Source organism: Caloenas nicobarica, chromosome 15 (genome assembly GCF_036013445.1).
Source record: "Caloenas nicobarica isolate bCalNic1 chromosome 15, bCalNic1.hap1, whole genome shotgun sequence".
Taxonomy (NCBI): domain Eukaryota; kingdom Metazoa; phylum Chordata; class Aves; order Columbiformes; family Columbidae; genus Caloenas; species Caloenas nicobarica.
In genome coordinates, this window is record NC_088259.1 from 8,668,373 (window position 1) to 8,693,595 (window position 25,223).

A 25,223-nucleotide genomic window follows, 5' to 3' on the forward strand; every position below is an offset into this window, starting at 1 on the left:
ATCTTACCACTCACGTGAGCCCATTAACTTTAAAGTGTCTTAGATGTTAAAGAATTTTGAATCAAGTTGAGAAAATAAAAGCGATGATGCTGGTTTTGATGCTCCACTCCCATTGGTCTCTCTTCCCCTCTCTCGGCGCCTGGAGCTGCCGCGCTCACACCAGGATCACCAGCAGACCCTGCGAAGGGGCAAGAGCGACACGGCCGCGTCACCGCCCGGCTGCCAGGGCCAGCACAGAGCCAACAAAACCCCCTGCAAAAATCCTCTCGTCAGACCTGGACTGAGGCATGGAACTCTTTGGGAAACACTGGAGAACATCCCAGCTGCTCCGGGACATCTCCAGGGTGCCCAGGGCTGGAATTTGGTGTAATTCAGGACACTTTAGATGAGGCCACTGGAGAGAGCCCCCCAGGCCCCCAGCCCAGGTCTGAGCTGCTCCCAGAGCTCTCCCAAAAGGAACGGCAGCCGGGACGGGGACAGGACCTGCCCAGGGAGCTGAACGTTCCTCACTGCAGATCTGATTTGTTAGCATTCATGGGCATGAAGTGCTCAGCAGCATTTTCTGACCTGAAGGAGGTCAGGCAGAGCAACATTTTCTGGCCTTTCAAGGCTTAAAATCTACAGCTCTTGCACACTAAACACCCCCAGCAGGTCCCAGTGACCCACAACGGTGCCTTGTGGGGAAACAGCCCGAAGGACACTCACCGCCAATATCTGAATATCCACCTTCAGTAAGGGAATGTCCAGCACGTTCGGCAGAGGGATCCCGACTTCCAGAGCTCCTGCAGGGAACAGACGGGTCCTGAACCGGCTCCCGCCGCACAGCAGAGCTGCAGGGGAGCGGAGCTGTGCGGGGGGACGGATGCTGCAGCATCACTGGAATGACGCATTTTGGCTTTCCTGACACCCTCTGCCACTAACCGCTGCCAGGGCCCCCAGGGCTGGAGCTGGGGCAGATGGTGCAAGAATAAGGTTGGGACTTTTAAGCCCAGGCTCAGAATGGGGACTGCAGACCCTCCATCGCCCCAGCCCTCCTGCTGCAGTTCCAGTCACACACAAATCCCTCTCCCCCTTGGCCCGAGCCCTCCCACGTCACAGTGCTGCCCGTCACCTTACCATTGAGAAGGGGCAGCAGCTGTTCTACCAGCAGGCTGCTGCAGTGGGGCTGCAGCATCGAGATCTGCACCAGACAAGGAACAAGAGTGAGCAGCACTGCCAGGGACACTGAGCATCAAACAGTCCAGCACCGCTGGGAGACACCCATCCTCGGGACTGGGAACTGCTGCCCGCTGACACAGCACAAGAACAAACAGTCCCTGTTTTCTTCAAGGTAAGTCTACTTTTCTTCCTTGATTTGTATTTCATCCTTCCTTTGGGAATCTCTCTACCAGGTAAGTCTCCCGCTGGAGTTCCATGTAAGCTTTGCCAAGCAGGGGTGAATAAACAGACTCCAGGCTTTACATTTGCATTATTAGAAAAGGCAGAAGAACAACAACAACAAGCAGCAGCAAAAGAAGAATTGCTATAATGCAATAACGCATGCAATAATGCTATAAATGCTATAACGCAACTCTACAGAGTAGAGGAGCGAAGAATCAAGACCCTCAGACCCGTTACCCACCCCAGCCAGGACATGTCTCAGCATCGCGCAGCGGCCACAGCGGCCGCGTGTCCCCTCCTGCCCCAGAGCTGCTCTGCCCACCTGGCTAAGCCCGGCCTGGCACCCAGACTTACGTTACTGATGCCAACGTCAGAGGACTCCAGGGAGATGGAAGTGCTGCAGGGAAAGGAAAGCAAAGGCTCGTCAGCCGCGAGGCCGGCACTGCCCAATCCCATCGCCGCCCCCAGCCCCTGCGCGAGGGACCTGGGAGGCATCGCTGCGGCGTCCATAAGGGATCACAACATTGTAACGCAAAGAGCAGGCACTGCCACACTTGCAGGAGAGAAGAAAATAGGAAAATAAAAGCTTAACCTATTTTTTGTGTGTAAATGCAGCAGGGCACACGCTGGCTCCTGCTTCCCCTCCGCGCCCAGGCAGTTACTGACCCTCGAGAGGAGCCACCTGAGAGCAGAGCTGCAGGAGCAGCAGCCAGCCTGGGTTTACAGATCAGGAGCTCTGGAGAATTTGCTACAGCTCCCAATCTATCACTGCAATCACACAACTATCTCCATAGCTAAAACATATGCTCTATTTCCACTTGGAATTTCTCTTTTCTACTTCCATTGAATCTTGTTATATCTTTGTCTATTGAATTAAAAGCCTGTTGATGCATTTCTATTCTCTATATTGCTGCATACAAGCGATGCCAATGTTGCTTCTAAATCCAACTCTTTGACAGGCAAAATGGCTTGAAATCCTCAAACCTCACACTATAAGAAACGCTTTCCAATCTTTTAATCATACCTTGACTGGCATTAATGACAGTACTTCCCTTTAGTCCTTTATCACTCATGGCCAACATCAGACATTTCAAGCGACTGCCCAGGATCACAGTCAAGCTGACAGTCTCACAGTTACTCAGGTTACCTCGTTTCTCCTGGTTATAAAACTGACCCAGCCTTTTCCTCCAGTCTCCTACTGTTTTCCCACTGCTGTCACGTTTCCCGAAAGCCAGCAGTCCCTGTCCCCCTCGTGCCATCAGCCAGGCACAGAATGCCCGGATTGGGGAAATGAAGTGTCTGTTTGACAGACACTGAGAAACATTCCACGTTAGTGGCTCCAGAGCGACATCAGAGAACGTTCCCAGCCCGTGCAAGGGCAGCAGTGCCTGGCTGTGTCACAGCATGTCTGTGCAACACCCCATCCCTTCTGCCATCACTCAGCAGCTCCAGCAGCGCTGTGTCACCAAGGGACATGCTGTGTCACCAAGGGACACGCTGCTGCAGCACTGGGAGCATCTCCAATGGATCGCAGCCTGTCCTGCTTTCTTCTGGCCACTGCTTCCCAGAAAACCAGACCCGTCCCCTGAGCCCAGGCCAGCCGGAGCCCCCAGCATGGCCAAGGGGCCAGGGCTGCCTGGGGACCGAGTGGGCTGGGGTGCTGCTTTAGCTCCAGCACCCCAAGGGACAACTCACCTGCCCAGGGACAAGCCCAGCACCAGTTTGCCTCCAGCAATCGACACGTGGACGTTGAGCCCGAGGTCCTGCAAGCAGAGACGGGGAGGATCAGCCGGTGGAGATGTCCCCAGCCCAGCTGGCAGCCGCCTGCCCGGCTGCACCCTGCACCCGTTTGAGGTCTCGCCATCCACACTTACGGCCTTCAGGAGCAGGAGGTTGAGGATGGATCCATCCAAATTCTTAACGAACACCCGAATCAGCACTGAAAGCTTGAGGGTGGCTTGGTTTTCCTCCAAGAGGATGAGCGGGTTCCCAGCCAAGGCCAGCTGAATGCTCAGAGGACGGGTCCCGTGGCAGATGGAGCACTGTGTGGATTGGGGACACGTGGAGGTGGCTCCTGCACCTCACACACTGACCGGACAGGGGACAGGCAGTTCTCTGGGGGACTCTCACAGACCCATAACTCTGTAGGGTCTCCCCAAATCTACAGAGCAAATAGGTCAGGCAGCACAGGTTGGCTCTCCTTGCTGGAGCAGTGAGGGGCTGAAGGGACACAGGTGGACACCAAGGGGCTGCGGCCGTGAGAGGTGCCCAGGAAACGGGGGATGCAAGACATTTATCAGCTCTTTCTGTCAATGTTGGGAGCTGCAGGAGACGTTCCCCTGCTTAGGGAGCGGGAGCATGTCGGGTAGAGCCAATGAGACACAAGCGAGAAGGCACCAAGGGCCGGGTCAGACCCCCAGCCCCTGAGCTGCTCCCAGCAGCCGGGTGGCAGCACAGAATCAGAGAACAGTTTGGGTTGGAAGGGAGCAGGACACAGCGATGCTGGCACAGTTGGACAGAGCGATGGGGAGGGTAGCAGAGGAGCAGAGACCTGGTGCAGCAGCTCCCCAGCATGTCCAGGTGCATCACTTGGATGGCCTTGGACCTGGCGAGGTTTATACAAACCCTCACACCAGCAAAAGCCACTCACCTCTGCGGGAGCGATGGTCGTGATGGCTTCTTGCAGCTGGCTGGCAGCAGAGAACTGTTGGAACAGAAGCACGAACAGCCCCGATGAGTGCTCCAGCCGGTTCCAGCAACACTGTCTTGCCAGGGCCATCCATCTCCTGCTTGTGTCCCTGTCCCCACGGCTGGTTGTGCTCCTGGGGCCGGTCCCCCAGCCCTCCCTCACCCCCTGTCCCCGGGCAGCTCAGCCACACGCAGGTGGCAGCACCAGAGTCCCCGCCTGCTCCATCGCTCCCCAGCTGCCGGGGCAATTCCCGGTCAGTCGATAAGGTGAGAGCAACCAGCTGCAGAAGGAGACATAACCCATGGGCTTTCCACGTTTTCCAGTGGGTGGACCCCTAATATTTCCCAGTGGAAATACAGATCAGAGGTACAAAAAATACATATGCCTGGAGAATTGCATTGTGTATGCAAAGTTGCTCTTCTCAATGATATTTTAAAGACTCATTGAAATGGATGACAGACCTCCAGGAGTCCGTGGCATAACCAGTACACAACTGGTTTCAACGGGTGTCCCTGGGGTGCCCGTACGGAGACAAGAATGGCTGATGGCTGCACGTGCTGCTACAGATTACTGACAGGAGCGGGGAGGAGGCAGCGCGGGGGCTGGAGCATCGGCAGGTGAGCACATGCACACGTGGGCACAGTGACATGGTGCACAGCCTGCGCAGAGCCACAGCCACGCCGGCGTGTGTCCCTCACCGCCTCCCCGGGGTGGCACAGGGGCTGCCACACTCACAGCTCCGGGCGTGCACGTGAGGTTCTGCGGCGGGATCTGGAACATGAGGGCCACCACGGCGTTGAGAAAGCTCTGGCGCACGCCCATGACAAGGAGATGGTCCAGCAGCAGAGGCAAAGCAGAGGGGGACGAGTCGTGGGGAATGATGCTGCCTCCCACGTCCTGCACCACACCCTGCCAGGAGAGGGGACACAGATGTTACATCGACCCTTCAAAGCCCAGATCCTCGAGAGGGAGCATGCAGGGTCTGTCACAGTCCCAGTCACCTCTCACTAGCCACTCTCTTTTATTTAAGCTCTCCTGTTTGAAAGTGCTGCTTGGTTTTTGCTGGTTTCTTTGTTTTTTCTCCCCAGTGAGACAGTAGTAAAAAAGTCCATTAGCTTGGTTTAGCCTTCACCCACTGTGGACACTGAACAGCGAAGGCGGAAAGCAATCGCACTCAGCCTGCGAGAGGGCGAGGATGCAAACTGCTTGTCCCGGCAGTGACAAAGAGCAGACACTCAGTCTGGGGCAGACTCAGGACAAGTTTGTAATCAGAGCAAACGGGGTCTTGAGGAAAAGTGCACACAGTCGCTCAGTGGTGATTTGGATAAGGATCTAAATATTCAGTCAGAGTTTCCAGAAATAAACCATCAGCCCAGCTCCTCCCTGTGGCTGCACTGGAAGGAGACAAGCGCTCCCAGGACGAGGATGAACAATCACCACGTCACAGTCACACCCGCAGGGTTCTGTCACCCAGCGCTAACTTACATCCAAATCCAGACCCAGGAATAAGCCGGAGGTAAACGGGAGGCTGGCCAGCTGGTAGTGAATCGTTCCTGCCGTACCGACCGGCGTCATCGCTTCAGAGGGAAAAAACATCGTTACAATGTCAGGAAACGAGCAGCAACACAAACCGTCCCCTGCCCCCCGGCCACCAGCCAGACCACACACCCAGGTCCCAAGTGTTCGCTGCTTGCGGGATGCTCGCTGCCACTCCAAACAGCCAAAACATCCCCAAACTCCACTGGGTGAGATCTACCTTTGGAATACAGCCCCCAAAAAAGCATCGAAGAAAAGCTGAAGCCAAGGGTGATGTATGAAAAAGGCACAAGGAGGGCTAAGGTGCGAGCAGCTCCCTTGGGCTGCTGGTGGGAATCCCGGGCTCAGTGACAGCCCCGCAGGGAGCAGCTCCTGCCCGTGGACCAGCCTGGAAACGGGGCCGCAGCACCTCCCCCTCCAACAGACACCCACCGTTGAGAGTGCTCATCAGGTGGATGTTCACCAGGTTGACCACAATATCAACCACTGGACACAGCTGCAACACAAACAGAGACACGCTGAGGCCTGGGCACCCCTCTGCAGGAGCGGCACCCTCGGCTGCCCAGACCCCTTCTGGCCAAATCCCGGGGGCAGAGGGGCTGCGTGGCCTCGGGCAGCAGCTGGGAAGGACCTGGGGCAGTGGAGCATCCCTGGAGCTGGGTACCAAACCGCGCGCACTGCTGGGGCTGGGGAGCGCTTCAGGCATGCCTGGCAGGCAGAAACACGCGGGCATAGCCGGGCTGGCCGTGGGCACCGGTGACACGGGGAGCAACACCGAATAACAGTGCAGCTTGCTGTGACCTCCCAGCATGCTGTTCCCAATATTTCTGTGTTTCAGCTAGGAAAGGAGAGCAATCTTCAGGCTTACCAAACCGGGCAGAGTCGATGTCAGTTGGTTAAGCACTATCTCATTTACTGATAGGGACAGTAAGCTGGAAAGGAGAAAAAAATAAAACTCCCAGTCACTAGACACACAGCTGCAGGAGAGGAGACCAAGGCATCTCCAGCCTTCATTTCACACCCCGCTGGTCCCCAGGCATCCCCGCAGATGACGCTGCTGCAGGTGACGCTGCTGCAGGTGACAGTGGCGGGGCTGAGCGGGAGGGGACAGAGCTGCTGGCCTCACTGGGACAGAACTGGGCTGATTCCAGCACCGGGGGGGTGCAGACACCATTGCACGGAAGGAGCAAGCCCCCCGCAGTGTCACCTGCGTTCAGCTGGCTGCTATTTCAATCAGTGCTGTAGTTAAGGGGAGGTGGAGCCGTTATTAAATATCTCCATGCTAGTTACAGGAAAGAAACAATTTACATGGGGAATAACAAGGAGAAATCTGCTGTGTAACATTGCAGCGCTGCTGCTGAACAGATCGCTCTGGGATGCGGGATGCCTGCAGGCAGCGCAGAGCCATTTACTTTTGATAATCAATATATTACTGGGCTGTTGAGTTGGAACGTGCAGCAGCACAGTCGGCAAGCCACAGCCAGCAGGAATTCATCACATCTCGTTCTTTATGCCCAAGTTCTGCCTATAGACGCATCTGAGGAACCGCCATGAAGCCAAACGCGTCCATCCTCGCTCCCCCTTACCCTGGAGCCCACATCCTACACATGATCACTTCCATCCTGCTAACACTTAAAACATGAGCCCAGAGTGGGTGAGCTGTGTTCCTCTGCTCACTTACACAGTCTCTTTCAAACCAGCTGTTGCACTGATTGAAATATAATGCATAATGCAAAACTTAATTAGGAGAAATTCAATGAACCTGAAAAGTGAGTAATTCAAAAGCAAGAAAAGAAAATATTTCCCATGATCAATTTACTGCTGCATTCATCAATACATGAAGTCAGCAAATTCTTTCTGCCAAGAATTTAATAAGTCTGAGCAGGAGAAGGGATGTTTGCATGGAATTACACATCCCCACAGCGGTCAGAGCCACAGTCCATATGTCCGGCATCTTTCTGTGACAGCAGCCAAGGGCAGAGTGCAAAACCAGGGCAAGAAGCTGCTCCCCTGGAACACCCCCTGCCCTGTTCTTCCTACCCTTTGGATATCAATTCACAAGGTAAATTAAAGGAAGCACAATGGAAGAGGCACCAAACCTCTTAAAATTTCCAGACAAACAGGGCAGATTAACCCTCATCTTCCAACAATCACATTTTTTCGCAGCTCCACTGAAGCTACTGGCTTTGGCAACGGGAAAGAAACGACTTCCCCGAGGCCTGGCCCTGTATCCGCTCAGCACCATCTGTGTCCTGGCAGCCTGTCCAGATCAGCGGATAAAGAGAGGAGCATTGCAGGCGATGGCAAACATAAATCCACAGGCACTTACCCAGAGAGGAGATTGATCTTTATGACCCCGAGAATGCAGAGGCAGTCTTCAATGACGACCTGCACTGTGCCCGATTCAAAATTCGTGCATTTAATGTTTGCAGTGATGTTCACAGCCACCGAGATATCAATTAGGTCTGAAAGAAGGCCAACCAAGCTGAAAAAGCAAATGGGTTGAACAGATTTCATCTCTCAGCCTCTAAGCAGAGAAACCCAGCAAAGCCAGTGGCCACAAACTGCACCACAATTCATCACAGATGCCACAAGCCATCCCTTGGTGCCTGTTCTGCTCTGTGACTTTATTACAGGTAAGAAACACCTAGAAATCCATAAAAGGTGCGAAACATTGCACAGGAGAAAGCCTGTGGATAGGGCTCTCACGGTGATGCAGCCACTCACCAGTTGCCCCGGAGCTCCAGCTCGGCAGCGATGCTCAGCTGGACCCCAATCCCCGACAGCAGTGTCACCGACAGCCTGGGGAGCTGAGACTTGACCAGGTGCAGCCTGTGAACAACAGCAAAAGCGGCACAAGTTGAAAGCTCTGCTAGCAGAGGGGCACAGTTGTACGTACTGAGGAACCCACAGCACCCATGTCACCAGGGGCAAGAGCACTGTGAGCACGAGATAGCGGCTCCAGGGTGGGAGACGGGGTCTGCAGCTAAACCCGAAGGCAGGCAGCCTGGAACCACACTGGGGTGGAAGGCACTTTCCAGAGCAGGCAGCTTTGCTCTCTGCAGCCCCTTCCTCCATCACTCAGTGCTGTCGAATGTCTCAGATCTCAACAGCAGCAGCAGTGCTGACATTCTGCATCTGCTTCCACAACCTGCCGTGCACCTCACCATCCACACAGACAACTACTTTTGGTGGGCTGAAATTTCAGCAGCCCTGCAAGATGAGGATAACTGCCAGGGCCAAGGGTGCAACTGCAGCTCGGGTTTGCTGCTGCGGAGCTGCCGGTTGCGGTGCTGCCCCCACGGAGCCCCTGCCCTGCACTCACCCGGTGATGCTGGTGGGGGCGGACAGGAGCCCCCCGTTCCCCAGGATGCTGGGCAGAACCAGGCCCTGCAGGTGCCGCTGGAGGAGCCCGCTCTGCAGGATGGCCTTCGACAGCACTGCAAGACAGACAGCGCTGCAGGACAGACAGACAGCGCTGCAGGACAGACAGACAGCGCTGCAGGACAGACAGACAGCGCTGCAGGACAGACAGACAGCGCTGCAGGACAGACAGACAGCGCTGCAGGACAGACAGCGCTGCAGGACAGACAGCGCTGCAGGACAGACAGCGCTGCAGGACAGACCAGCCACACCTGCCTGGCCAGGCCTAGTCTGGCCAAGCCGGTACTGGCGCAGCCCCCCCACCCCAGAGCTGCTGCAGGGTCATCAGCTGTGACAGTGCAGACAGATCACACAGGGGATGATGTTTTACAACGTGCACTAACCCAAAGCTGCACATAGTGACCGAACCAGCAGGAGAGAGTGCCCGACTGACCACTGCAGGACACCAACCCCGCTCGGATTTAACTCACAACTCATTTCCCATTTGAAAAGGAGTTTTGGTTGGTTGGTTTTGGTAAGTTTTGGGGGATATTTTTGCCTTTTTTTTTTTAAATAGAACAACTTGAAACAAGCCTCTTTTTTTTTTTTTTTCCTGGAGAATTGCGAATATTAACACGGCTGCTAAACATCACAGCAGTTGTTTGCCAAATATCAGCTGCTCCTATATGGAAATTAAAAACTAAGACAAAAAGAGGAAATAATCCAGATCTAGCCCTGAACTTCTGTGTGGCTGTTTGGTGCTGAAACGTGTCCCAGTTCTAGAGCAGATCTCCCTGAGCCGTGAGCCCAGCAGGGGCTGCCAGACACTGCAAGTCTGCAGCCCTGAGGAACTATAAAATAAAGGTGAAGACACTTGGGAGGTTTCACTCCATGACACGGCCCCACAGAGCTTTCCAACCAAACACAGCTCACGTTTCTAGTTACCGTTCTGCATCGCCTCTGGACTGACGGCACAGGACAGACCCGACAGAACTTCTTGGGAGGGTGAGAAGAGGCCACAGAAAAGGACGATTCCAAAAAGCTTCAACGCCGTCATCTCGAGCAGAGTCCCCTGCTGGGAAGGGACACGGCGGAGCGGGAAGTGGGGGCAGAGCCTCCAGAGCCCCCGGCAGCCTCGCGAGGAACGAGGTGCAGCCAGAACCCCCCTGTGCTGGGCCCGGGGCTGCAGGACCTGGGTCATGTCCACACACGTGGGTCAACACCAGCCCTGTCCTTGTCCCCTGGGACCTGCCCCAAATATCCTACATGTTCACACAAAAGAAACCCAAACTGCTGTTGATGCAGTTGTTATTTCTGTGTCCCACAGATGAAAAGTTACACGTGTTTTGGTGAGGGCCTTTGCCAAGGGAAGCATCTGAGGACTTGTCTTGTTCTAACTTTTAAAAGCAATAAACCAAAGTTCAAGTGATAAAAATAAACTATAAAGTTATAAATAATAGCTATCAACAGAAATTTAATTTTGAAATGACAGACATAGGCAGATGATTAGGAGCTTGGTGCACAGCAGAATCTCAAACTAAAGCAGCTGAGCACCAGGCACATCACCCGGGTCCTGCCAGAGCTGCAGGTGACACCACCACCAGCACACGTCACCCTGTCCCCTCGCAGCCTCCACCAGCCCGCGGTGTCACCTGCATCGGCTGCAGCGTTGGGACGGCTCCCGGCTCCGCTCGGGCTCTTCAGGACTCGCCGAGACTCTGCACTGTCCTCCCTTTCTGTCCTGCAACCGAGACGGAAAAAGTTGCCCTTATATAAAACCTGCAGCCAAGCAGACACACCTTCTGCTCCCGACCCCCCGTCTCATGAGCTCCCCCCCTGTGCCCCTGCCCCAGGCAGCACCCGCTGCCACCTCCTGATTTACACCAGTAACGTCACCGCCGGCTCCACTGCCCTTTGTAGCCTGGATCACTCGCTTGCCGCTGTTTTCCCCTGCTCGGGGTTAAAAAGGCTGCCTGGTGCTGGTGGCCCCAGTGGGGATCCCCGTTCTTGGAGGAAACCAGCTCTTTAGGAAATGGTGAGAATTACTGAAGTGTCTAAACGTGACAGGGGGCTGCCGGGGCTGCCTGCACAGGAAGGCAGCACACAGAATGTACGGACAGGGATTCAAGGAGCCTTATTGTAGGAAATTATCAACTTTTCCCAACCCCTGAGAAGTTGTGGGACTTACAATGCTCATTCCTGTTTCAAATGCAGCACTGGAAAAAGATTTTCTTGACAAAAAGCAATGCAGAGAAGTTACAGAAGCCTGATAAATGTTAGCTTTGTTAAGACTGAGCTTCAAATTGACTCCAGTTATACCTGTAAAAGGTGTCACGAATTGACTGTAAAAAATGAAGTTGTAATGAAATGAAATGTATAAAGCCAACAAAAAATATAATTTTGAATAAGCAACACTTATGCTGTCTGAATGAGCCAAGGGCAGCAGAAACGTGTATTTCAAAGGAAAACCTCATTCCATAGGGACAAAAATCTCCTCCCTGAGCAGATACCTTGGCCAGGTTTCAGGGAAGTTTCCATTGTGCAGAGCCCTGGGAAGATCTTATCTGGGGACTTTGTTCGGGTCTGGTCACCTGTGTTCAGCAGGGACGGACCCAGAGAGAAACCAGCAGCAAAGGGGGAATGGAGAGGGGGGACGGAGAGGGGCCTGGAGAACAGGGATGGAGCAGAGATACCATCTATCTCCTCAAACACGGGAGAGGGGGAAATACCAGAGAGGAGAGAGGGAGAGGCTGATTCTGCTGCTTGCCCTGATGTGCTTTTACTGCCAGAGACAACCCACCCATCTTTCTCCTTTTTGGTTCCCTTTCAAAGAGCCTCACCCCAATGCCCGGGGTCAAGTGGTGACCCCAAAGGCAGAGTGCAGGTTCAGCAGATGCTGCTCCAGCCCTGGACACACGGCAGGAATGTCACTGCCAGCACGGGCAGCTCTGAGCATGGACAGACGTGGATTAGCAAGCGGTTCCAGATGCCACTGCATGTGCAACGAACACCCGAGTCGTTGCATATGCACAAGGTGGCTGCACGCACAGATCGGGTAATCTCGCAGTTAAATGGCAAGAGGACACAGCTGTGTTCGTACAACACGCACGTGCGGTACACAGCAGCCGCGGGGAACGCAGCACGTTTCATACTGGAGATATTTCTTGCTGTGCGAGCTTTTCTTGTTCAGTCGCAGCCTCTGCCTCCCCCTCACACACCCGTATTTCATCCTCTTCTTGCAGCAGTGATTTAGATATCACTTACCAGAAGGCTGAATTCCGTTCTGCAGTGACAAGGGAATATACATTAAAATGAAGTATTGCAAGAAATGCAAGAAAAGATTATCAGAACACAAATGCTGGAAAGTGGAAGCGCTTATGGGAAGACTAAGACCACAGAGGAAAGATGCTCTGGAGCTGCCTCTGGAACTCAGAACTGCCCCGAGGCTGCGGCTCAGCAAGATGGCAGGTTAAACAGCAACAAGAATTTTAGAAGAATAATATTAAAATAAATAAGTACTATATTTTTATTATATATTATTAAATTCACTGATATTTTTTCTCTAATGTTCAGAATCGCAGAAGCTTAGGGAAAACTTGTGAGAACATCTGCCTTCATAATGCCACCTGTGCTCCTGTCCGGGTCAGGATGAGCGAACCCTCCCAGAGCCAGACTCAAAAGCTAATTTCTAGCAACAGGATTTGTCAAAACATTAACTCAAATCTCCCAGAAAGGAGCTGGAGAGTTTTAGTAAGAACTGAAGAATCAAACCCTCCTCAAGTTTTGGGACTGGACTTTAGCCCAGGATTGTCAGAAACCCACAATCCCCACAGCCAGATTTACAGTTGGTTGGGTTTGCTGCTTCCATTGCCAGCAGTGCACCAGGGTAGGGCAGCTTAATTAATACTAATCACTCTTCACAACAACGGCGAGCCTTGCCAAACCCATCCCAGGCTCGCGCTGACCCCGGGGCTCATGGCAGGTTGTGCGTCGGCAGACGTCAAAAGGATCCTTTCCAGATTTACCTGTGTCTGATCACTCACCTGAGCAGTTTCCTACATAGGAAACTCGGGAAACAGAACCATCGTCTCGGGGAAGGGCCATGGCAGAGACCACGGGCAGGAAAACCAGCACGAGAGGCACGGGCAGCAGGTCCCGGAGCTGCGTGTCGGGAGCCAGAGCAGCAGCATCGATTTCTGGATGCATCTGCAATGCCGAGCATAAACAGCGAGGCAGGGTAAAATCGCTACCATGAGATGACAACAAATCGATGTCTGCAGGAATTTTATAGACAGGAAACTTTCTGCTTTCAAGATGTGAACTGAAGTAAAATGAGCATAATGTCATTGGCCACAGAGGAGGGACAAACTTCATTAGCCAGGTGCAATGTGACAAGTTGCAGTGCAAAAATAGACACATTTTTGCAGACATGTCTTCATATCTCACCAGGACATGGGAGCTGCACGATGCGGTGCTGAAAGCAGCACTGGCCAAAGGACTAGTGAGGGGAACCAGGTCACACCAGGCAGAAAAATCCAGGAAACCCAACAAATCCTTCCCCAGCTGCTTGGGCAGGTGTTGGTTTCACCAAGTTTTGCAAGATTTTCCTGGCGTCTGCCTGTCATGGACCTGCAGAGACCCAGCTGGGCTCCAAGTGCTGCCCCGCGCATTCCTCTGGGTGCACATCTTGCACCCTGACCTCCCCAGGTCTGGCACACTCCGGGCTCCCCAGCGCACCCTCTTTCCTCTGGCCCCGCACAGGGCGAGCTTGGCCGCTTCCACGAACCGCCGGCTGTTCCAGGGCCGCTCAGGGCCGCAGAGGCTGTGACCCCCCGTGGGGCTGCCGGGAGCCCCAGCACGGGCTGCGGGGCCGGCAGGGGCTCGCTGCCTCTGTTTGGGGGACATCTGCAGGGGACCCCTGCCCTGCGCCCCAGCACACACACGGCAGCGCGGATTCCTCGGTGATGCAACTGGCACCTTGAAGTCAAACCTAGTCTTGTATTTTAAACAAATAAATCCCTTTTCTGCCTTCTTCCCATCACTTCCAATCACTTGTGCTGCGAACACTGTGAACACCTCAATTCCTCCTCACTCTTCATTCTTCCAATTTATTTTTTTGCCTTCCTTCCAGCCTGCAAAATGGATTCCTGTCCATTTCATTGTCTCAGAAAGTGTCAGCACTGTGGTGCCAACAGAGACTTTTAAAATAAAGACAGCTATTTCCATCTGACTGAAAGAGAGCAACATAGCCTCAAAGTCATGTTTCTGTCTCACCTCAGGTTTGGGAAAGCTTTGCCTTACAAAAAGAAAAGCAACATTGAGTGAAAGTGTCCTTGATTGTCTCTATTAATCCCCATGAAGAATTAGCAGCAGCCTTATGTTACGCACATGTATCTTCTGTAGGTAAAGATTTTAGACTTTCTGTCTTATTCTCAGCTTTTAATAGAGACTTGACATAGTCTCTTCAGACACATCATCAGCACAGGTGGCAGAATTAGTGCCGTGCTTTGTCCAGACATACCTCGGGGGATAAATTACAGCCCCTACAACCACTCAAGGGTTTGGAGTCAGCATTATGTAAATAAAAGCCTATTTCTAGGGAGATACCAACTGCTCTAAAGAAACTGCAGCTGAAACAAGAGAGAGAGCTCATGTTAAACAAACCTGGTGCTGAACCTTGCTAATGAATTAATTATCCTGGCAGGACTGAGGTCTAACTCACCCATATGTTATTTCCCTTCCACGGTCAGTCCAGTGTCAGTTGGTACAAGCATCCTGTCTCAGGGCAGAAGCCACAAAACACCAGCGTGACACTGAAAGGAGACAAAGAGGCATTAGAGGAACTAAAAGCCGGAGCGGGCTGACAGGGTGAGGAACACGGAGGGGCTGGCGGGGCGGGCGGCTGCCTGTGACCCGCCTGGTTCAGCATCCCCATTCGTGCCTAAACTGCTGCGCATGGTTGTGAGTACCCGCTCCTTGTCCAGCTCCTACACATCAGGGAGACGTCACAGATCCCATCCACACCTTCCCTCGGGTCCCCTGCGCCCGAACCAAAGAGCAATTTCGCTGCCCAGGAGCAGGGACCACGCTGCCCAGGCATGGCGGCAGCAGCATCTGTACCCCACAGAGGTCTCCCCAGAGCCTGGTGAGACACACGCACACTACGGCTAGCAAGAGCACAAGAAGCCCCCAAGAACGTGCCCGGAGACGGAAACGGGCCGGACACACACCCGCGTCCGGGGCCGCGCAGCCGCTGAGGCGAGACTCGAACCGGCGGCCCCAAGGGCAGCGGGAGGCTCCGTTCGGCGCCGCTCCGGCCCTGGGCACTGCGGGGCGCGGAGCGGCTTGGGTTGTACCGCCCCCTGCTGGCGGCATATGGCGGCGCTGCCTGCTGTCTCTGGAGCTCTGCAGGGCAGGGACTGCTCGGGAACAGGACCCCCCACCCGGGGACAGGGACCCCCACTGCCCCCGGCCGAGTGGGTGGTGAGGCACCCACAGCTCGGGAAGGGCTTGCGGGCTTCGTGCAGGGCAGTGGCTGGAGCTTCACTGGAGCCCAGTGCTATTTACCGTGTGGCTGAAGTGCTGGTGTTGCCTCCAGAGCTGGAACCAAACGTAAAACGGTTGGGAATGTTTTGCAGAAAATTATTTCAAAGACACGCACGGGAAAACACTCTTCTAAAGCAACTCACAGCAGGGTCAAACTGATTTCTGTGCACAAAAATGCAATATAGACAAAAAGAGAGAGATTATTTAATTCTCCTTTAACTCTGAAAAACAATTTGATGCGTATCTGACACATTGCAAAGAACTAAGCATCAACCTAGAAAATAAATATAGCACAGTGGAGCGAGTCACACACCATGCCCTAGAATTTCACATTATAGAGTGAAATCTAAAAAAAAAAAAAAAAAATTGGTTCAAGGCCAGTTTCACTCACTCACACAGTAAAAACAAGACTGTTAATGCTGGACCAGCACAGACTGATCCATTAACAACATCCACTAACGAGCTCAGCAGCCAGAGCTCCTCACCTGTGCAGTGGTGACACACTCACCTGTGCAGTGGTGACACACTTACCTGCAGGGACACGCCAAACATCCCCGCGTTGCCAGCGGCCCCGGCAAGCGGGAAGGTGCACGGTGACACTAATAAGGTTCTACAGTTGCTTTTAGCATCCCATCATTGAGCAAGAGACACCCTTTGCAAACATCGGGAGGCACAGACACTTCCAACGGGAGCTTGCGCGTGAAACCGCCAAGCTGTTTTGACTGGATCACCATGATAAGGATGCGGCCGTTAATATCATCTCCAAAATGAAGAACTGGATTCTTCATGCCATCGCCAGGCTCTGGTAATTTCCAGCAGCCTCTCCTGACTGCAGATGCTCAGACCATAAATAATCACTACACATTTTTGCTGCCACTGATATTTTATTGCCTGAGGCAGCCGCTCACTGGTCTGCCTCCAAGATAAGGCCGGGTGAGCTTCAGAGAGTTTGGAATCTTCTCAACATCAAAGTCCCAGTAGGGTTTTAGTGAAGCTTTAGAAACCAAGTTAAGGGTTTTTAATGTGCCATACAGCACCTAGCATCAAAGCGGCAGCTGTCTGCAGGGAACTGCTGTTTAACAAAGTCACCGAGAGCATGGAAATAGAGCTGAACTAAACAGCTTTATCACCAGTACTTCGAGAAACTTTTATGTACAGGAGATGAGCACTACAGAGGTTTATTTGGAGCAGAGAGTCTGAATTAAAAAAAAAAAAAACAAAAACCAGACTTCCCTATTTTCCATACAAAATTACTCAGATGAAAATGAGGCCTTGAGATTCTTTGAGCTTGTGCAGCACAGATCAGAGTAAATATTCTCATTGAATGATGATACTTGGCAGCCCTCACACACAGAATCAAGGTCATCTCTAGCAGTTAGCAGGAGAGCTCTGCGCTGTGATCTTTGCTATTTCAGGACACAATTCTCTCTTTTTCCGCAGAAGTTATCACTAAGCGGGGCCTATCTGGGCTGTCAGGAGGGGGAGCGTGTTTAACACGACCACAGGCAGCAGTAACACTGTGCATGGCAAACACCGCCGTGCTCCGCAGACCCGCACTCTGGTAAGACCAACAGCTTCTAAGTCATTTTCCCCTGTTGTTCGTGTCTTCTCAGCAACCAGGAGGATCTTGTGAATTCCTCGCGGGCCCTCTGGCCCCGGCGGGGAGGAGGTTTGTGACCAGACACCCGCGCTTGGTGCGACAAAGAGCAGCTGGTTTGTCGACCACAGCGCGATCCAGCGCCCAGGAATCCGGGCGCTGCTGCTGCATCGCTGGCTCGATTGCTCTCAGCAGCACAAGCTGCTCCTCTGGAAGCTGGAGCAACCATACGTTATCCACCAGCTACCTCTGGTTTAGAGAAGGATAATCAAGGGAAGCGAGGGCAAAGAAACGCTGCCGTGGTGAGCAGGGCACAGGCTCCGCTCTGCTGCACTCACACCCAAAATGAATGTGAAATGCTGCTGCCTTGCACAGGTGAGGGGACAGTTAAAGATATAACACACGGGGGGAAAAAAAAAAAATCACAGCAGTTACCTGTCTTGCCTGTGATATGGTAACGTCTGCAGATCCACGGGATTCTCTCGCTTGTTTTCACCAAGCCACAATGCAAGGAGGAGATAATTTGAGATGTAATTTTTGAAAGAGAAAAGCAGGATCCTGATTAGATGCCTGTTACTTGTCAAAGAAAATGTGCACCCAGCCCTATATTACAACACTGTCCTCCTACACCTTCACTTTTTTTTTTTCCTTTTTTATTTTTTAAACTAACAGCCCCGGCACCTCCTTGCTCAGCAGGCAACGTGCCTGCAGATGTCACAGCCCCGTTGCTGGATATTGTGCTGATGACATTTGTGCAAAGCAGCGAGTCTGAACTGAAACGCTTTGGACAGCTTTTCATAAACCATTCTGCTTGCACAAAAGCATCTCTTGCTGTACGCCAAGAGCTGGGCAGAACCAGGTTTCCTCATTGCCACACGGCTGAAAAATCAAACAAATATGAAGTTCCTGCAAGCCCTGGGTGCCTCCAGTATCACAGAATCACAGAATCACAGTAGCTATCACGGCCACCTCCGGCTTTACCAACATGCACCAACTTGTAAAAGGCTGAGCTGAAACAGTATTTCATGGCTTGAATTGCTTCAAGTCCCCAAGGAACAAGTGTCAGGACTTTCAATAGCTATAGTGTTAATAATAAAACAGGGACCTCTTCCAGCATCAGAGCACAAACAGGAGTTATTTCTCTTTCAAAGCTTTGATTCCTAAAACCTTTCTTACATTCAGCTTGACATCAAAACACCCATCTCATTCACTCCGACTGTCACAGGAGAATTGTGTGCTGCTATTAGAAACAGCCCTGAGGTGAATTAAGAAGAGCCTGTAATGATGTTCCACTACAGCAACTTTATTTCTACCAAACCAAATAAATGAGCAATATTTTATCTCGTGTGCCTTGGCTCAGCAGAGAGCGGCAGCTGCTCCCCATATGATTTATTGAATGGATGTTTTCTAAATAGCCAAAATCAGGCTCTGAAGCCAGTCACAAAAATCTCCTATTCCTAACAGCCCAGCACAGAGATAGGGAAAGAGAAATTCAGATTCTGGATAGCGGCACGCTGGGGCACGAACCATTTTATTTGTGATTTTTTCCCGTTATAAATGGAACACACATGCAAGAAGCTGTATAACAAAAGCTATAAATATTGATGCTCAGCAGCTGGCAGCAATGATATGGGGCACAAACAAGCCTGGTGTTCTGCCAGGGCAGGAGAATCCGATCCCTTTCCCTCCAGCAAGAAGCCAAGGGGACCGGAGGAGTCCAAGGGGACCGGGGGTGCCTGGGGATGGGGGGGGTTGATGGACCTTGCTCTGCTTTTGGAAGCAGCACAGGCAGCTCCCCCCTGCACCAAACTTGCAGTGGGGCGCAATGCCGTCACGTACCCAGCACCCAGGATTGCTGCACCAGTTGCCCCAGAACAGCCAGGCCCTGGCACTGCACTGAGATGACACAGAATTAAAAGACAGAAAAAGAAATCGCATAAGCACAACAACAGCTCCAGCAAACGGTACCGTGCCATCAGCAGCTACAACGGGGAATTGGGGCTTGTGGAGAACTGGCAGGAGGAAACGTATTTCACATCAGCGATTCAAATCCGGGGTGTTCTGCCAAAGAACATCTCCAAAGCCAAGAAGTTAATCAGATTCCAAAGAGGTCTAGACCTTCACAGGGACACTGAGGACACGGCAGCACCACTGTGACCACTAACTCATTTCAGGGACGTTGCACGTTGGAGGCTCTGGCTCCCAGACACCAAGACCAAAACCAGAGGGGAGGTGAACGGGGGTTCCACACAATCTCAGAGCGCTGGTACCTCCCCGATGGGCCCAAAGCAACCGCTGTCACCAAGGAGTGATGGTCCCAGCAGACAGAGCTGACAGGGGTGATGGGCTGGGAGGCACCGGCCCCAGAACCCCCACCTGGAGCTGCCGATGGAACCCAGTGGGCTGGGGGGGAACTCAAATAGCACCGCTTTGTTGGCTTGTTAGCACGTCAGTCCGGTCCCTAACGAAACATCAGTGAAGCCTTAAGGAACAAACAGCTTGAAATGTTCACAAAATGCTCACAAAGGCTTGTCCTGATGCCAGTTTGAGTCCCTCCATGCAGATTCCAAACGAAAGGAACCTTTGATGCCAGCGGGGCACGTGTTTCAGCACAATACTCCACTCTGTGGCCATAAAAAAAGATTTCTCTGATCCTTTGCCCTCAACTAACATGCACCTAAAGAAATAAAAACCCACCTGGCCTTGCCATTGAAGAGCAGCACAAACAGTTCTGTAAGCAGATTATTGACTAGAGTACAGAAGCCAAGTTATAAACAGGTTAGTAATCCAATAAACAAAACAGTAAAGCATTTCAAACCAGACCATACAAACCTCATTTTACCTGCCCTTCTACAAAGGTAGTCAATTATCTATTTATGAGATTATAACTACTTATTTTCTATGCCATTCAATGAAAAGAAGAAAAAGAATCAAGGTAAAAAGAGGGCATATTTTAGCTGTTAGAGATTTATTCATTCAATTTACATTTTAATCAATTATCCAGGCAAAGCTCAAACACCACCAAGGTGATTTAGGTGACTGAACACACATCATAAATAGCGTAGCACTCAAGTCGCATAATCCGTGTCTGCAGTTTCTGGACAGCTTCACAAGCAGGAGGAACATCCTGGCTCACCTCACTGGGAACAGGAGCTGAGGGCAGACCTTCTCGCTCTCTGCAACTGCCCAAAAGGAGGTTGGAGCCAGGGGCGGTCAGGCTCTGCTCCCAAGGAACAAGTGACAGGACCAGAGGAGATGGCCTCAAGTTGCACCAGGGGAGGTTGAGTTTGGATCTTGGGAACAATTTCTTCCCCAAAGGGCTGTCGGGCATTGGAACAGGCTGCCCAGGGCAGTGGTGGAGTCGCCATCCCTGGAGGGGTTGGACAGACACGGAGATGAGGTTCTCAGGGACATGGGGCAGTGACAGGGGTGGGTTATGGGTGGACTCCATGATCTTGAGGGGCTTTTCCAACCTAAACAGCTGTATGATTCCAACTTCTGTTTTGCAGGGAACTTCCAGACCAGTCTCTTGGAAAGACCTACCCTGTGTTTGTAGAAAGTAGATCTCATCTACTTTTTGAAAGATTGAGGAGAGGGTTTGCAGCAGGAAAAGAGCGGTGGAGGCCACCGGTAACCCTGCGATAGCACCCGCCGCCCAGGCAGAGCTCCCACAGCCCACCCTCGGGTCTGACACACGTGCTGGGCTTGATCTCATGTCAAGGAAAGGTTGAACGCAGTCAGGCCACGGGGGAATCCACAGCTCTGGAAACATCCCATCCCCAGAGACATCCCAGGCCAGGCTGGACGGGGCTCTGAGCAACCTGAGCTGGTGAAGATGTCCCTGCTCATGGCAGGGGGGCACTGGGAAGGTCCCTCCAACCCAAACTCTCTGTGATTCTCCGCGCCCTGCGCTGCCGCTCCCCCCTGCAGAGACACAACAGCGGCTCATCCTGCAGCTCAAGGTTTCCTTTTTCTTGCAGTAGTTCTGGCACACAACACATCTCCAGGAGAGCGGCAGATGAAAAAAAGCTCAACTAATTTCAAAATCAAGGAGTGAATCCTCTCTTCTGACAGGTTTTTCTCTGGTACGACATACCTACTCTGCAATTGAGTTTAGCCTTGTACCAATGCAAGAAGAGAGACCAAGAATTATGAAGCTATGAATCTCATTAGCATCAAAATCCAGCTACAGAGACAAGCGGATTTTACAGAGATAAGATATTTTTTGAAAGAGTACTAGAAGGAGGAAAAATTTTTTATAAAGCACACATTTTTCATAGACCTGGAATTCACAGCGCATTATAAAACTGAATTTGTTGCTGTTGTTTTTATTTTACAGCATTAATCACTAAAGCCTTGCTTAGGTGGGCAGGACAAATCCATTTTCCGTTGTATTAACTTCATACAATTTAAGAAGCCTTTCAAACCCACACAAATTCAAGTAAACGCTGCAGAGCGGAGCTGGTCCTGCGCTGCCCTGGCTGCACAGGAGCAGAACTGGCTGGACCTGCCAGCAGCAAATGCACAAGCGCTTAAATCCCAGCAGCTCCATCTACCCAGGGCTGGACAGAAAGTCCTCAGGAAATCGGCATTTCCAGAGCTCTACTGCCAGTGTCCCAGGGCGCAGTTGTGGTTAACCCCACGGGGCAGCACACGTACCGTACAGAGGCCCCGACGCGGGGGACGGGCACCCGGGACACGGATGTCCCCAAGCCACGTCCTGGCTGCAGTGACAGCCGGTTCACAAATCCTGCTGGCTGCAAGTGCGACAGGCCAACCACCGCTGAGCGACAGGAGATGCCTCCTTGGGGGTGCTTGGTTCTGTGCAGGTTCTGCTGGACGTGGCGTTTCAAAACGCGGTGTTGAGCACGGTCAGTGCACGGTGAGCTGCCGCGGGGAGGGGAAGGAGAGCCCGGGTACCTGTGCGGGCTGTAACCCGCCCTGTGTGCAGCCCTGCGATTCCCAGTGTCACGATTTTCCCGGCTTTGAGGGATGCTGAAGCGACACAGAGCTCAGCACCCTTGGCCTGCCCGGCTTCCCCATTAAGGTTTCACAAGAAGCAGGACACGGGGCAAAGGGAAGCACCAGAAAGGTTCAGTGCGGTTATTTAACAACTTTCTTTGCTATTTGCAAATGCTGACGCATGTTTACAACACAGGAATATTACTCCAGTGACAACGTGCTGCCTTTACTCAGTTCTCAGTAAAATTATTGTATTACAACATGAAGGAGCAGATGGATTTGGTGCATGCAGCTGGAGATAAACAAACCCAAGTCAGGTGGAGGCAGAAACAGGCAGCAGGCTGTTGAATTTTACTGTTCAGTCCCCCAGACAACCACATCTTCATACAATATATATACACATTGCTTTAGCACATAAACAGTGCAGTCTAAGAACCAAACGGATGCTTGTGTATACACAAGATTCCCAATACCCAGCTTGCCTTTTAAGAATTAACGCATGTAGAATATGCAATTGCTTCAGCAGAGAACAGAGGCTTGAACTGCTCAAAAAGGAAGGAAAAAAGACCCCAAAACCAAACCCAAACCCACCAAAACCCCTCTTGGCTTGCACAATTTGGATTTTGACTAATGAGAAATCAGGGAAAAAAATATCCCTGTGGACTTACAGTTGATTTCCAGAACAAAACCTCCAAAGGGATCTTGAAGAAGGTTGATTTGCAAAAAGAAAGGTGAACCTGTCAGACAGTGAGGAGGCGTTGGGGACACTCTGCCCTGCGTCACCGGCCGGGTGAGCATTTCTGCCAGAACAGCTTTGTACATCGTGGCACCTTCGCAGGAGCCCATGTCAGAGCTGCTTGGGAATTGTGTGGCACTGTCATCGGTTTGTCCCCACCCTGTGTCTGGGCCATTCCCCACCGCTCCATAAGCCACTCGTACACAGCTTCTCACAGAAACTACCAAGGAAACTGCTGTGAAACTTCAGTCCCACCAAAGCCACTTGGCTTACACTTACCTCTAGAGGTATTTCCATGGAGTCATTACGTGCTTTGGGTGGCTTGGGCATGTCTGATTTTCCCTTTCCGAAACACAATTAGAGCTGCACAGAAACAGGAAGAGATTTATGGGTGAAACTCCAGTGGAATCAATATATCAGATCAGGTGGGAAACTATGATTTTGAGCTGCTGCTGAACTATATTAAGCCACCTAAATTAACTTAATTAGGTGTCAAAACAAGTCTGTTTGATATATAAGACATATTTAGTTTTAGACAAACTCAGTCCTGTTTAAAAAGCAGGCTCAGCCCCCAGTCACGAATGCTTCGCTGGTGACCATTTAAAAGCTGCACACACCTTGAGACACAGGTCACCTCTGCAGAGGGTTTCTAGCTCTGCTCAGATTTGTATTTAGATAACAAGGATACCAATATTCAGCAATTTACAGACAAAACACAAATCAAAAATATGAGCTAAAAACTGATTCAGGAGAAAATAGGGAGATAATTTAGGGTGCAAGCCAGCCTTTCCATGTCTAACCTGCCCACAGTCCTTGGTACAGCTGCAGTTGGCTCCTCACAGATCTGAATGGAAATGGCCACAGCAGAAGACATTGAACTTTTCTTTACGTATAGGACATATATAGGTATATATAAAGAACTTTGTCCATCCCCTCCCTCCTCCTTTCTCATTTCCATAAGTTTTTCGCTCTCCATAGGTTTAGGGGGAGCAGGCGGATACACGAGGTTCTGCCCCGTTGCTGGCACCTGGACCCATCCCAGGGTCCCCGAGCACAGACTGGAACCAGCTGCAAGTCCTCAGGGCCACACAGTCTGTGCAATGCGATGCGAGCTCTGTATTTACCCCAAAAGCATTTCCCCCTCTCAGGGCAGAGCTGAAGCCTCTTGGCAAAATAGCTGGTTGTCTGTCAGTCTGACACAGAAAATGGTTCACAGCTAAGGCTGTGGAGAAGCGAAGAGCAGGACAGTGTCATGGGGAGCAGAGCTCTGCAAACCCCCGCCTGAGCACAGCAGCAGAGGTGAACCTGCCAGGAGGAACTGAAAAATCAAAATATTCTCAGTGGGTGACACTGTGATACATGGGGACAGGAAAGAAACCTTTCTCCAGGCACTTGAACAGATAGCTGTTCTGCTGGAAATAAATGCAAACCAAAGGTGGGAGATAGCAAATAAGAGCTGTTGACAGGACTTGGCAGAGGGCTCTGGCCCACGCAGGCTTTTCTATGTGTGAAACCAGCAGCATCCCCTGGGCTGGTTTGACGTCTCGGTCACATCGCACCTGCAGCCCCAACACCTACCGCACTGCAGAACCATCGCCAAGGGTCCCTTTGGTCCCGAGCTCCAAGCCATCTCACAAACAATGACATTTTTCTAGAAAAGGGATAATTAGGACTTAATAAAATAGCAAGGCACACTGTGCAGTACAAAGCCTTGTTCCATCCCTTGTGTTTACCTTTGTGTTCAATATAATATGTGCAGTAGAGCTCAGGCTTAGATTAAAAAAGCCACATCAATCCATTACTTGTTACAAGAAGATAAATATCTCGTTCCTATTATGATTTCCCCCCTAACTCTAAATACAGAGAAGAAGCAGCATTTCCAGGCTTCCCTTTCTTTCCCTACAACTGGAGAGGACTCGGAGCCCAGAGCTGCCCCAACTCGGTCCCAGCCCATGTGAGGCTGCAAACCAGGGGACGATGCCACGAGAACTGCCACATCTCAGCTTTCCTACCTGTCCCCTGCTAAGTACAATTACCAAATAATGTGCACAAACATGAACGTGTCCTTGGCAGCGAGGGCGCTGCCCTGGAGGGACCAGCCGCTCGCTGTCCCCGTGCAGGGTCTCTGGGCAGCCTCCACTACCCCGACAGCCCCTTGTCCTACCCATGTTGGCAGAACACACGCAACGCTCCGCTTTCCCCACCGCAGCTGCTGACAGGTTGCTGCTCTGGATTTTCAGCAATAAAAATATCAAACTACCAGTGCTTTAAGGCCCAAGCGTTCAGAGGAAGGCTGATGAGCCTGTACAAATGGCGTGTTTGCACTTCACACCAGCTGCTTCCCTGTATAAATCCCCATGGCCAGGTCTCTTCCCCACTGTGCTGAGTCCCCACTGTGGGTCTCACGCCCCGGA

General features: G+C 51.9%; 1 protein-coding gene across 1 annotated transcript; it reads right to left on the reverse strand.

Moving 5' to 3' along the window:
• Positions 1–154: 154 nt before the first annotated feature.
• Positions 155–10,025, reverse strand: LOC135994925 (BPI fold-containing family B member 4-like). Its single transcript, XM_065645860.1, has 15 exons — positions 9,914–10,025; positions 8,931–9,045; positions 8,333–8,437; positions 7,935–8,090; positions 6,474–6,537; positions 6,038–6,101; positions 5,555–5,646; positions 4,805–4,978; positions 4,031–4,084; positions 3,255–3,422; positions 3,076–3,143; positions 1,735–1,777; positions 1,117–1,180; positions 706–782; positions 155–178 (listed from the first exon to the last, which is right to left on the reverse strand). Exons 1-15 carry the CDS (start codon positions 10,023–10,025, stop codon positions 155–157), a joined length of 1,380 nt encoding a protein of 459 aa, XP_065501932.1.
• Between the last annotated feature and the right edge of the window lie 15,198 nt (positions 10,026–25,223).

Excerpts from the sequence above, each read along its gene's own strand:
- LOC135994925 (XM_065645860.1), bottom strand. The coding sequence starts at position 10,025 with ATGACGGCGTTGAAGCTTTTTGGAATCGTCCTTTTCTGTGGCCTCTTC. Across the intron at positions 6,538-7,934 it reads AAGATCAATCTCCTCTCTGG|CTTACTGTCCCTATCAGTAA; the intron begins GTAAGTGCCTGT and ends TCTCCTTTCCAG. Across the intron at positions 179-705 it reads TGGATATTCAGATATTGGCG|GGTCTGCTGGTGATCCTGGT; the intron begins GTGAGTGTCCTT and ends GCCCCTTCGCAG.